We start from the raw sequence: 14,426 nt of genomic DNA, 5'->3' as shown, positions 1-14,426 counted from the left end.
ACATTTACGTGTTACGTAAAACAATGAATTTCCAAATTTATATAATAGTCACCGACATACAGTCAATAATATGTTACACAACGATGGCCGCAAAAATATCTGACACGATCTTATTTGTAGAGCCATAATAGCGAGTCACATATTTTTGCGGCCTTCGAAGAGTAACATATTATTGCAGGTGACTGTACATATCCCGATACATGCGCATATCACATGGAGTTTGATCTATCCTTTACAATTTTTCATAACATTTTCGTTACTGTTAATAAATCAATACATTTTAATAAACATATTGATTTAATTTTATACGTTTGATACGTACCTAAATATATAGGTTTATTTTAGTCTTATATGTAACCGGCATAATAATATTAGGTTTATCGTACGACTATGCTATGTATGTACCTACCTCATTATCGGAATGCGTAAATGCACTATTAGATAAAATGAACACTTCTATCATAATCATTCGAGATCCTTCAAGCGAAAACAATAAAATTATTATTGATTGACGTAGGTAATTAAAGTAATATCACGTACACAAATACAATTCACCGCATGATACACGGTTCTGATAAATGCGTACTTATTTACTATGAATAGTTAGCTAAGATTTAACCTTAGTTATGCAACTATTAGAGATAATTACTAGAAATAAGGTTCTGTAAAAAAAAATTATGACACTTAATTATTGCCGACTGTACTTAATGCCCCGAAAGAAATAGTCTCGTCAAAACGAAACATATCAGCCCAGTCTCGAGACCATAGAAGGTAGCATCCTATAGAAGTGGTATACGCGTGCCTCCGTATGGGACAAAACATACGCAATGCAATAATATTAAAAACACGTTTTAACATTCCTGACAACATACCAAAAACAATCTACGTAATTCGGTCGGGTTATTTGTTGCCCACCATAATTACCATAAACCATACTAAATGTATGGTGGGGAACAAACAAAAAGTGAGACTGTGACAAGGACAAGCAATAATACCGCTTTCTCTGCTACTCCTACTGAAAGTTCCATAAGTGCAACTCATTCGGTCGTTTGGCCCCTCCCCCGTTTCATCTCTATATTATTGTACCTCTATGCTCGAGACATATTGCCTATTTGACAGTTAGCAGCTGCCAAATAGTATGAAGTTGTCGTCCCACAAACGTTCATCTTTTCGCCACGTCACAGAATAAATAATAGTACTATATACCGTACAGAAAAAAAACTCCCTACAAAACCGAAGTTTGACAGCGGTTCAAGGTCGAATCATGCTATCGCTTTCTAATATATGGCACTATCCCTTTCGACTATTTAGGGTTGTCAAAATTCAAGTGATTATCTTATCTGTGGTCGTGCACGCAAAAGGAAGTAAAGTGGTGCCAACCCTAATAATTGCTCGGAGCAATGCTGAGCCGAGCGGAGCCGAGTTTGGCCGAAGTCAGGAGTTGCACACCCCTGGCCACGTCGCGTCGTGCGTCGGCGTCGCTTGTTTTTGCCTATTATCGTCTCCTTTTACATCCTACTTCATCCACTGCAAGGAAATAAATAAATTATAATATGTAATAGGTTAATTTATTTAAGTACAAAATACCTACAATATATTGTAACAATTTACAGTTTACTTGACTAATTAGTCATATCAATGATAGATTAAGTTAAGATTTCGAAATTCCGAACAGGCCTCTTGAGCTAGACGAACATTAGCAAAACAATAAATAGAATAATTACGATATAATTAAAGATAACCAACCCAAAGGAGTTTAAACCCGATTAACACAGAACTAAGTAGATCGTGCTTATTGCGCTAGCTAGTCTTTCAACGAATTGATTATCGAAGTTCAATTAGTCGCAAATCAGTAACCGAGAACGCACGAGGCACTGGCTATCATGTGTAACCCTTTAATAGGTCAAATGAGTAATAAAACTATTAATTTACATAAATAGACTACTTTCTCTATCTGCAACGTGAAGATATCTCCTATAAAATAGATATTTAAATGTAGGTACATATAAGGCATTACATATAGGCATAGGTACTTGTAGATGTAGATACAATACACGTACAATTTTTTACCTAGTATATTAGAAAAATTACAGTAACTATTCCTTAATTATTTACTAATACTTCGGTGGATGAGGAGACTCCGTTAGACGGTGGATGTCCATTGGTAGGTGGTGGTTTCAATTTTCCTGAAAAAGAGCAGGTACCTAGTTAACAATAAAATTGAAATACCTACTGGGTAAGGTAAGGTAACATACGTTACCGTGACAAAACTTGTACTAATTACTGTGAAGTTTTAAATAACGAAATCAAAATAAGAGAATATGTATAGCAGAGTTACGGATTGAGGAATTTAGAACACAGCAAGGCGTTCAAAGGGTGAGCATTAAATCGCCTGTAACTTTTCAGATTTTGAGTAAACATTTGAGGACAGTGATTTACACTTTCACGATTTTTACTCATTATTATTCACAACGACGGGACTTAATACCAAGTGCGATAATTCGAAAAATTCGCGCGCCTAAAAGATGTTGATGTCAACTTTAGCCTGTCTTCTCCGAGACCACGGGGACAACGCCGTCCTATCGAAACGTCGGAGGTAAATTTAAAAACTTAATTTTACGCGATTAAGTCCCGTCGTTGTAAATAATAAACATTTGAGGAAATTTTCAGAGAATTGAAAGGTACCTTGTAGCAGTATTTTTTGTAATGTGGAGAAAGGAGCGTCTACTAACACGCACAACGCAGTCGCAATCACCAACGACAGTGAAATGTCCGTGTAAAACACGTAAAACTGAAAATATAAAGTCATAATATGCCTCCATTTAACTTAACTCGTCATGCCCAGTATCTGGCTAGGTAATAGTCTAATATTTTTTATCTTAATTTTATTTAATTCTCTTGGATTAGTCTAGAACTATTAACCAATCACTTGCTTTTGGTAACTGTAGCTACCAGCTGTCACCCTTATTTTATTATAATAATAGAGGTCACTGAAAAATATCAAGCATGTGAGTGGTTAAGTACATAACTATTTTAAGGAACCATTTTAATCTGATTAAATTAAATGTTAACATCAAAACAAATGAATATGGTAGGAGTTGCACTCGCACAACTTGGTTCTGCCCTAGTTCGAGTATTTGCACTCAACCACAATAATTGTTCAATATTATTTATGATATGTACAGTGCACATTGAATATACTCCTGGTGACCACGTGCGAAACTCAAGCCATTTATTTTTAGTTCATATACCTATAATGTCAAGAATGGCTCTTATACATTATGTAGGTACAATAAACAATAGAATTTTGCCCATCACAGATTAGCAGCCGGGACATACGAGTTTGATATTAACTTTGATGATTAAGTACAGTTGAAAATTACTTGTTTTCAGTAGAGAAAAAAGTTCTTACCAAGTTCCTTAGGCTGAACATGACCGGCAAGTCACTTTGCCCTCTTATAATGAACTGGATCGGATAGTGGATCAAATACAACGCATAGGATATGCGGGCCAAGAACTTCCACATCGTTAAGGAGAGGAACCAGTTTATGGGCCCTGAAATATAATACAAATAATACATTGGGGCATTATCTATGAAAAGGGACCTTATTACAGTATCGCGCGGCATTGTACTTATATCGGAACATCGTTAATAATGGCGTAAGCGCCATCGACAATAAGGTCCCTTTTCATAGATAACGTCACAATTATCATCTAAAAAATTTAAAAAATGGAGGCTTGGCTTAAACGCCTTTAAAGGATGACTCACGCTAGACCGGGCCGAGGCGTCTGACATGTCATTTTCATACATCGGATTCTAGGGGGCAAATTGTATGACGGGATCCCTCTATCCGTCATACAATTTGCCCCCTAGAATCCGATGTTTGGACATATTTTCCATGATCGGTGATCACGTGGTGCTTTCCATAGGAAACGAAGCGCCGGAAACTCCGGCCAGGGCACGGCCCGGTCTAGCGTGAGTCATCCTTAAGGCTACCTACCTAAAGCATTATCATTCTAATTAGAGATTCTCGGAACGGCCTAAAGATAGGAACAACACACAACAACCTACAACTTAACATCAGCACTGTTTTTTTTTGTCAAAGTTTACAAATATGCAGCATTTAAAAATTGCAGGATAATTGACTATCTACGAAAACTATTAGCTATTTATTTTTATAATACCATTACTAAAATGACAACCATTATTTCCAATTGTAATGGAAAAACAACTTCTCTCGAGTTTTTTTTTAACCCGTTCAATGCGCATGGTAAATTTCGCTACGTAGAGTTAAAACAGTGCTACGGCGTAGAACACGTGGTAAAATTTGTGTATTTTATGTTTTATCTTGATTTGTCAATCTTAATGTATTTCAGTTTTATTATGAATAAAGTTAATGAAATAAACAAAATATAAATACGGGCCAGATGCAGAGAGTTTAGCAAACAATAAATTATAGTGTACACACTATAGTACTTACACTATAATTTAGTATAATTTAGTTTGTAGTTTTGTGTAGTAGTAGTAGTATAGTAATTGTAGTGTAGTAGTATGTGTAGTAATTATAGTGTAGTGTGTTCACTATAATTTGTTGTTTGCTAAGAGACCGACCTCCATATCCAGCAGCACACGCAAACACGACCCAGCCGACTGCCACCGCCCAGAGGCCCCTCATGAACGAGTTGAGGAAATTAGCCCAGAACTGGGTAAACTTGGCGTCCGGGTTGTTGCAGTACACCATCCCAGAACCAAGTGCCAGCGCGGCCGCCCAACCAGCTGCTACGAACCACTGAAAAAAAATGGCTGTCTGTAAAGTCGGTTTACGGACGATAATTTTGCGTGATAACGTCATAAGAAAACATTGATGAATAATTGCACAACGTGGCCGTAACGTTACCATCTTACCATGGAGATTTGTCCACAACGCTACCATGGAGATCAGTCCACAACGTGACACTTTTTCGTGCATGCTACCGGTGTTCATCGATTTATAAGACGTTATCACGTCAAAATACGTGTTAGGTTAAGTTAATAAATATGTATTAATGACAACTAGCCTTTGCAAGATCGACCCTCAAAGCCTTAGTGAAACTGTAGCCAGACGATGCTCTACAATCTCTACATGACCAAAAATAAAAATAAGTAAATATTTTCATCATTTATTTGAGAAATGATCAAGGCCCAGTTGCACCAACCACATTTAACAGACTGATTAACGTCAAACAGCAGTGAAGTATGAAAATTCCCATACAAAAAAAATTTGCGAACGCTTTAACGGTGACAGACGGTTTGGTGCAACCGACCCTAAGTAATCAATGTTATGATACGGATATGATGGTCGTTCTTGTCTACGTGACAGCGTGATAAAGCGGTGTCCGTCACTTTCTATCCCGTGGTGTTAAAAAGTGACAGTTATTTTACCACGTGGATAAAACCATCCATAATACGCCAGTAGTATGTCACTACACCTTATAAAGCAAAATCCCCCGCCGCGTCTGTCCGTGTGTTTGTATGTTTGTGTTTGTTCGCAATAAACTCAAAAACTACTGAACGGATTTTCTTGCGGTTTTCACTTATCAATAGAGCGATTATTGAGGAAGGTTCAGGTGTATAATTTGTTAACCCGTGCCAAGCCGGGGCGGCGGGTTGCTAGTTAATTATATTTCACAAGTACTACATATTATTTACTTATTTATTTAAGATATAAAACGTGTTAATGAATAATGCTTTTGTTAAATACCTTAGGTAACCTCCACGGATGTTCTTGCCAAATGTGAAGCAGGTAACCAAGCACCATGCCCACGACGAAGGGCGGCGACCTCGTCAATGTGTTCACGTAGTAGTGTTTAAAGTAATCCAGCAGTAAACTTATGTCGAACCCCATGCTTAAAAACGGTATTTGTATTAATTGGTTGATTACAACATCTACTATATATGGACTAAGGAAATATGTAATTAAACTAAATAACATGATTCAAATATCATAATTGGCCTGTTAGAGTTTTCCTGTGTCCCGGTGTTCGGCGTAATTTTTGATTTAAAACATGTCTGTTACTTATATTATAATAAAGTGCCAGCATTTCTCTGGCTTCCACGTTCTACCAAGACGGAACTGACACGGCCTAATATTTATTGCTAATGCTAGTACATTACCTCAACAGCATTCAGTAGGTACTTAAATTATTTACCCTAACAAAGACACTCCCGGATAGTTCTTAATATAGGTGTAAGTGGTGGTGCAGATGATGGAGGCCATGAGACCAGAGGCCAGGCCAATCCAGGCGGAGCGACGGCCACGTAATACCCAGAACAGAACCAGAGGCGACAATAGGTGAAGCTGCGTATCCACAGAGAGGTACCAAGTGTGGGCGAGGCACTGGAAGACAATTGACATACATATATTATCTTGAGGATAGGAGCAAGGATGCCGCGAAGACTCATAACGGCACCAGTATACTATAATTGTAATTGAAATAACTATAACTACCGTCTACCGACTGTATTTCCAACTTTAAGTACTTATTTATTTAAAAGTTATGACCACCATAACGGGCTGAAATCGTAGATACCTAAATGCTGGGTAACACTTACTGCGCGTTGCGAAATTAACCCCGGCAATCATAATTCTTATGATAACTATCATGTTTTATAATAATGCCGTTCTGCTTAGCTTTTCTATAGTGCGACTTATTTCGTAGCGCTCTACACCGTAGCGAAAGCTCTTCGTAGATTTGACGTGATATCATGTCATGCGTAGTGAAAGGGTCAATCCACTCACTTGAAAAACATTGGTTCTTAAAGAACCAATGACCAAGGAGCATCAGAAAAATCTTCCGATCAATAAAATGTTAATGTTGGTAACCCTCAAATGTGGCTCAAACTACTGGAGCCAGCAACGGGAACTTTCCCAGCAGGCGGTGTAAGTAGTACCTACTTGATGTTACTACTCACGATCTCAGTCAAGTTGACGTAGTTCTGCACATGCAATAGAGTAGACCACCACCAATGGCGGCAGTTATGTGTGCTGGTGGCCAGTGCCGGCCAGCGTGGGCCGTCCGCGCTGTGCTGGAACAGCGATGCCTGGTACAGCACCACCGCAGCCAGCAACGGAAACATGCGCAGCAGGCGGTGAAGGTAGAACAGGTGGATGTTTCTCATTAGTGACACTGGAATTGTAAACAGTACATAATTCGTGACTTGATGGATATCGCTCTGTGCATAACTGTGGCGCCGTCTTAGTGGGTGTGGGGCATTTTGCTTATTTGACTGTTTGCAGCTGTAAAATAGTTAGAGATGCAACGGATAGTTGTTTGGCCGGATACCGGATATTCGGCCTGACCATCGGCCGAATATCCGGTATCCGGCCGCCGAATATTCGGCCAGCGGAACTATACCTACATTTAGGTTTTTCAGGTGCGCATTCTGCAGGTTTGACCTGTTTCCTAGTGAACGTTCGCGCGGACACATTTCTAGGTTCGAAAACTGCGAAATGAGTGCGCGTGCAAGTCAGTGGAATGTTTATTGGAATTGTTTAAAAATAATAAACAAGTACGACTATGACCGTATCTGTTTCTTAAATCCAATTTGTTTACTCCAAAATCAAGCAATGTTACTATCCGGTATCCGGCCGGATAGTAGGTCACTATCCGGTATCCGGCCGGATAGTAAATTAATGGCCGGATGGGCCGGATACTGGATAGTAACCGAATATCCGGTGCATCTTTAAAAATAGTATTCAAACGAGCAGACGAATCCATACCTAATCCCTTCAGACTTTGAGGGATTGCAAAAATATCGCAAACTCAGTTGCGGGCAAAAGCTAGTTTCTAATAAATGCGAAAGTCTGTCTGACTGACTGTGACGGTAACAATAGACAATAAAGTGTTGATTCTACATCTACCAAGCGTTAGCTAGTTTGTAGTCATAACAGAGCCATCTAGTGATTAATGTGTGTACCAATTAAAATTGCACATTTTTTTATCCAACTTACTTGGCGTCATTTTCTTTACAGTAGTGTAGACAACTAAGAGACCGCTCATCATGAAAAAGGTATCCACGGCCAGCACTGCAGATACTAGCCACGTTGCCTTTGAACTAAAGGCCCACTAAAAATAAGAAAATAAAGCTTGGATGTTGAACAATATTCCATATTTTGACCTACTGGAGCCGGAATGGAATATATGTTAATAAACACTAATCTTCCAGTCTTCAATATTACTACAGATTGCCCCCAGATTCAATTAAATGCATTTATTATCTACTTTATTAAATGTAAATGAATAGGAAAGTTTTTATTACTTATTTGTGTATATTGTTATTTTATTGCATAATAAGGGGTCATCCATTAATTACATCACACGTTTAGGGTATGGAAATGAGGGTCAAGAAAATGTGACATGTTGTGAAAAGGGGGAGGGGGGGTCATAAACTTAGTGACGTCACTTTAACTTCATCAGTAACCGAAAATGTATTTAAATTATTTTATACGCTAATTATCATTTAAATAACAAGGTTTTCAAACGATAATCGTTTTTCTTCGTTTAATTTAATTTCTTAATCAGTTTTGGGTTATAAAATTACTAATATTTCTTTTGTCAAAAATATTTTGATAAAATATTAAATAAATATTTGCCGATTTCGTTGAAGAAATGTGACGTCACACCAGGGGGGAGGGGTTTGCCAAATGTGACCAAGTGTGACAAGGAGGGGGGGAGGGGTAAAAAAACCTTGAAATTCGTGTGACGTAGTTAATGGATGACCCCTAATGGGCCACGCTAAAAATGGGACACGTAGTTTTACTTGCAGTTCTAATATTAACTATATAAAGGTTAGTTCAGCTACTCGAAACTGGATGGAGCTTTTTGCTTACATAGCAAAATTAAAGTAGGTATCTCCATTGAGTTTCATAACGGGGCATCCATAGTAATATTATTAATAGGAAAGTAACTGTCTGTTATTTGTCTTCTCTTTATTTCACAGCTAAACTGAACGGATTTTTATGCAAGGGAAGGGAAAATGTGAGACGCAATAGGTGCACATTGGAGAAAGAAATTGGATAGGTGGAATACCACTCTAAGGCTAGTTTTTTTTTTATAACATGAGCCGATTTTACGCTATAAGAAAGTTTTAACAAAGTAAAAAAAGTGGTAGTTACAAGCGATAAGGTCATAATATACTAACCACAAAAGCGTCCACTAAGTTGATAGTGATCCCATTGAACATATTTGAAAATGAGTGTCCGATGACAACCCAGAGGATTGAAAGAGACCGCAGGCCATCCAGGCAGTCGATGGAGCCTGGGGTCTTGGAGAAAGTGAATAAGCGACGGGTGTTCGTGAATACTGAGAAGCTGGTTAGAAGCTTATTTGTTTCAGCAGGAGCTGTGGGAACATAAAAAAGGTACCTAAGTGTACAATTACTTGACAGCCTGATTCCAAATAGGGTCATTGTGCTAGTTTTCGTCCAGCTCTAGTTTTCGTCCATGTGACTATATTTGAACATAAACCTACATTGCTACATAAATTTTGACTTATTGCAATCCTTAATGTCTAAACCACAAACAATATATCTATTAACATAAAATTTTTATTTTACAAGTAGCAAATTAAAAATGAAATAGGTATATGTACTTATTAATTGCTTATCCGTCAAGTGGAGGAAAACTAGAGCATGGACGGAAACTAGCAGGTCATTGCGCTAGTTTCCGTCCATGCTCTAGTTTTTCATGCTTTAGTTGTTTGTTACTGCAATTGCTGATGAAGTTGACGACCATTATGCAGTGTCGTGTACTGGTACATTTACCGGTACACTCACTTATTAGAAATACAGGGTCTATTACTCACTTATTAGATATTCAAGACGGGATAATATCATTGACATATATCTAAGGAATATATTTGAACTGAACTGAACTGAACTGAATATATAAGGAATACGAGCCAATCGTGCAGTCTAACACCATCGCCACAACCCGATTGGTTGATGAGTTCGCATCACGCGCGCAATTGGTCGCAACTAGTTGCGTTACACTGCACGATTGGCTCGAATTCGTGAGTGACACCGCTGAACTAGCACCATTCTCAATGCCCGTAAGGCCCGTCGTTATACATGTCAATGGATCTATCAGATGAGTGACGTTATAATTATAATTAACCTAATTGACATATACGTAACCGAATTGAGAACCTCCTCTTTTTGGAATATTGAAAGAATATATTTTTATTTTACCTTTTTCAAGTAAGAACACGTCGTATAAATCATAAATAGTACTTAACGCAGTAAGCGTCCCCAAAATCACTATTGTAAACCTGAAAACAAAAAACTAATTTATATTTCTTTTAAACTGGATAATTAGGTACCTACTGTAAATTTTAACTGCAAAAAGAAATTTCAAAATATAAATGTAAGACTTCCGTAGTCAAAATTAAAAGCAGAACCTATTACATATTCAAATAAACAGGTTGATTTTTAAACCCAGGTTAAACGTAAAAAAGTAAAGGTAGTTTTCTTACACTGCAATATAATCCGCTGTCGAGAAGATCTTGTCACCCGGCAGTCGGCAGTAAAGGTCACTGTAAGACACGTTCAGCCTGTCTGCGTACTGCCCAATGGCCTGATTTGTTGTACAGCTTCTTGGCAAGCAGACCGCCACCTTAACTTCCAAGCTGTTTTGAGACGTTGGCATATTTCTAGAAAATATATAAAACTGGCTAATATTCACTCACAGCAGATGATGTAAGAGTGATAGCCTAGAGAAATACATATAAGTAAAGAAAGAGTGGTAACTCCATACCATAGTCTAATAAAACATGGTCTTCCACTCCCAGAGTGACACGGGCCTACGTCACAACAACATGGCCGCTATATATAGCGCTATCGCATATTATCATATAGCGCTGTCGCATGATGACGTAGGCCCGTGTCAGTTAGGTGACCTAGAAAAGACGGGAATGGAGTAGGTACCAGGCGGAGTATTATTATTATACCATGCTCCATACATCAGTTGTCTTACCAAAACGAGAGTTATTTCGTAGTCGACATCTAGCGTCAAGTGGCGGAATTTATCAGTACTGCTAGGCGACAATAGATGTCACAACGAACGAAAACTCTACTGCTCAACAATTTTCAGTCATATTATAACCGGATTAACGCGAACATTATTTTCAACTCCTTCTGCTTCTAATATTAGTTGTAAATTGTTTTAGTAGCGCATTTTTCGTCAGTAGCGACACTTGTGACATCTGATGTCAAGTAGCGGTACTGAGAATTCCTCTACTTGACGTTAGATGTCGACAACGAAATAACTCGCGTTTTATTACTTAAGAAAACTGGTGTATGGAGTTACCACCCTTTCTTTAATAAGTAAAAAAAGAAAGAATAAGAAGAATATCATAGAAAAATATAAGATTTCTCTAATCTATCTAATAACTATAATGTTGGTATGACTCACGACAGTTTAAAATCGTTTAAATTAATAAGTCACCCTGTACCTGAAATTTTCTTGCCCCATCATGACCCCGATAGCCCTTTTAAGCTCAAATCCTTTCTGAACTTCAGAGTCGTTCCCGCTCATCTTAATCAGCTCAAAAAGGGTTCCGTTAAGTCCTAGATTATCCCCAGGATTTAAAGCTGGAGGGTTAAGGCTGTTCTGCTGTAAGGATACTCCGATCATGCAGTATTTACCGATGATTGTGTCGTTTGGAACTTGCTGGGCAATTGAGAGACATTGACGGTAGTTGCCAAGACTACCTTGACCACCGAGCGTGATGCTTTGGGGGATCCTGCCGCTGGCATCAAAAACTAAAACAAAATAACTAATTAAGATGTTCCAATCCACATTATCGTCTTCGCATTATGGCACACAAAACTCAGTCGATTTTAAGGTCGTTTCAAAAGGTTTAGGTACCTACTTATCTACATATTATCTACCTATCTAGAGGTAGGTAAATAAAACTCTTTTGAAAAGTGATGGATGATGTCACTAGTGAACTGTCTTAGAATGGTATTCCACCTGTCCAATTTCTTGGTCCAATGTGCATTGCGTCTCACTCTTACTCTCTCATTAAGCAGAAAGTGAGACGCAAATACACATTGGACCAAGAAATTTGACTTGGAATAGGTACCACCCTTAAGGCCGTAACACACTATCGCACCGCACCAAGGTCATTTAGATCGCTAGTAGGGCGTATGGCCAACTTACAACTTTGTCATTCTAAATTGAGACTAGCTATCTCACATATATTGACACTATTAGCTAGACATAACTTACATAAGTGTTGAATTTGTAGTTGTTGATGAATTATAATTATAAAAGTAGGCACTTACATTGGAAATACTCCATCTCCTCTAAATGCCGCTGGCAAGTCAGATTGTCCAATACACTTTCATATAAGTTTTCATCGTAAAGACTTTCGGACGAAGACACTTTCAAAACACCAATGATTAGTAAAGTTACGAAAACCCAGCGCACCATTTTGATAGACGATTGATTATAATAAACTAACTGAATAAATGCATTGATAACACTGTTTGCACAAATAAGTAATATTCCTACGTCAGAATTACTTATACTTATTTCATAGGTACGCACTGAACGGATTTTAAGTGGTTTAGAGTGTCTGAAGTGAGTGTTTACAGCGTTTAAAGTACCTATACCTATGGGCTGAATCATCTTTTCGATGATTATTTATTCCTATTAAACTTAGCGTGTATCTAATCCATCCATACTAATATTATAAATGCGAAAGTGTGTCTCTGTCTGTCTGTCTATCTTTTACCCCTTCACGCTTAAACCGCTGAACCGATACTTATATACTTACTTAGCCATACCTTTAAGGGTGAAAAAGGGATGAGATGGGGGTTGAAGTTTGTATGGGGAATATATAAAAAGGATTTGTATTTAACACCTTGGTGGACAGTACAGTGGGCACTAGACGCCTATAAGCGTAATCCCATTGTTCTTTCTATTGTGTCTGGAGTAGGTAGTGTCCAGCATAGTGTTAAAGAGAGCAGGGAAGGGAAGGAAAGAGAAGGGAAGGCAAAATGAACCATTTTTTCTAAAAGAGTCAGTATATTAAGTACAGTTTGGTACAGTCAATCAATTTGATTCCTAGGACATAGAACCGTGTCATAATGAATCAGTTTATCTTATATCTAGTAGTTAAAGCGATAAGGTTCTATAGTGGCCTACGAATCAAATTGGTTGACTCTAGCAGAAAACGGTGTCGTTATGGGAGCTACGCGAGTGGAAAAACCAGAGCATATTGACTTAGTCTACTTAGATATACATTAAAGATGACATTCGGATGCCGTCTCCAGCAACGTTACTTTTACGGCATTGCCGTTACAGCGCTGGGCTATAACCGCGAAAATCGAAGTTCGCAAATTGCGGGCATTTTTCTCTGTCAGTCTAATTACGCATCCATTGGAGTAAAAGAGAAAGATCCCCGCAATTTGCGAATTTCGGTTTTCGCGGTAGCCCCTCTGGTTTCCTAGGATAGCGGTGCCGTATACCTATAGTATAGTGGCCTTCTCCATACAAAATACTAGCATACTAGGTACTGCATCCGTATTTTGCCATATTATTTTGTGCCGCTATATGAAGGGCACCGCTATCCCAGGAAAACAGTGCTTTACAGAAGCGGGATACAAAAGACGTCAGTTTCCTTGATAAATTGCGTTCCTGTCGTTGATTAGAAAGTTCAATCCGTCACTAAAGTTACCGCAACGCTGCAACAGAACCGCTGCACCAGGAACGCCGCTATACAGCAGTATAAGTATAAGTACGAGTAAGTAGCAGTACTATACTATAAGTAGCAGTCGCCATCCGAATGTCAGTTGTTTTCGTTATCCATATTTTTTCCTGTTGGAGACTGATACTGATGCATGTAAAGATACTTTTTGCTATTAACATTTAACAGGCACCTTTTTATTTTAGTTTTGGTTTATGTCCCAATCCAAATAAGATCACGATTACAGCAAGCGTTCATAACACGGGACCCATAGTACCTAGAAATGATAATAATTATGTTGATATTATCATATCATAGATCATTGGTAAGTATTTACACTATTTACCAAAGAAAATATAATCACTACATTGTATTTACTGGGAGTAAGCATCATGGGGCATGGGGGTAACAGCTGCTCTATTTCGTGGGGGTAACGAACTTATAATAGGTACCTAATAAATAGTAAATTTGGCCCAGGACTGTCTCATTCCAACATAGACTGAGAGAATCATACTGTCTGTGTCTTAACCAGTACTAGTGGTTCCCAAAAGAAACAGATCAGTATAGTTATCCTGGTTCTTACTTTGGTTCTTACTGACTGACGAGTTGTGTTTGCGGTGTTTGCCAGACTCATAGATATAAAGATAGTGTTGTTGATAGACTTATAGATAGTGTTGTTCCATAAACTTATGGAA

At 38.2% G+C, this 14,426-nt stretch overlaps 1 protein-coding gene across 1 annotated transcript; it reads right to left on the bottom strand.

Annotated features, from left to right (window-relative positions):
- Positions 1-1,628: 1,628 nt before the first annotated feature.
- On the bottom strand, positions 1,629-12,504 carry LOC134797155 (nose resistant to fluoxetine protein 6-like). Its single transcript, XM_063769408.1, has 13 exons — positions 12,326-12,504; positions 11,491-11,800; positions 10,513-10,689; positions 10,229-10,308; positions 9,182-9,381; positions 7,992-8,106; positions 6,953-7,167; positions 6,190-6,377; positions 5,742-5,886; positions 4,613-4,790; positions 3,413-3,555; positions 2,686-2,791; positions 1,629-2,186 (listed from the first exon to the last, which is right to left on the bottom strand). Exons 1-13 carry the CDS (start codon positions 12,471-12,473, stop codon positions 2,104-2,106), a joined length of 2,088 nt encoding a protein of 695 aa, XP_063625478.1. The 5' UTR covers positions 12,474-12,504; the 3' UTR covers positions 1,629-2,103.
- Positions 12,505-14,426: the final 1,922 nt, after the last annotated feature.

Source organism: Cydia splendana, chromosome 1 (assembly GCF_910591565.1).
Source record: "Cydia splendana chromosome 1, ilCydSple1.2, whole genome shotgun sequence".
In the NCBI taxonomy this organism is placed as follows: domain Eukaryota; kingdom Metazoa; phylum Arthropoda; class Insecta; order Lepidoptera; family Tortricidae; genus Cydia; species Cydia splendana.
This window is presented reverse-complemented; position numbering and strand designations above follow the sequence as displayed.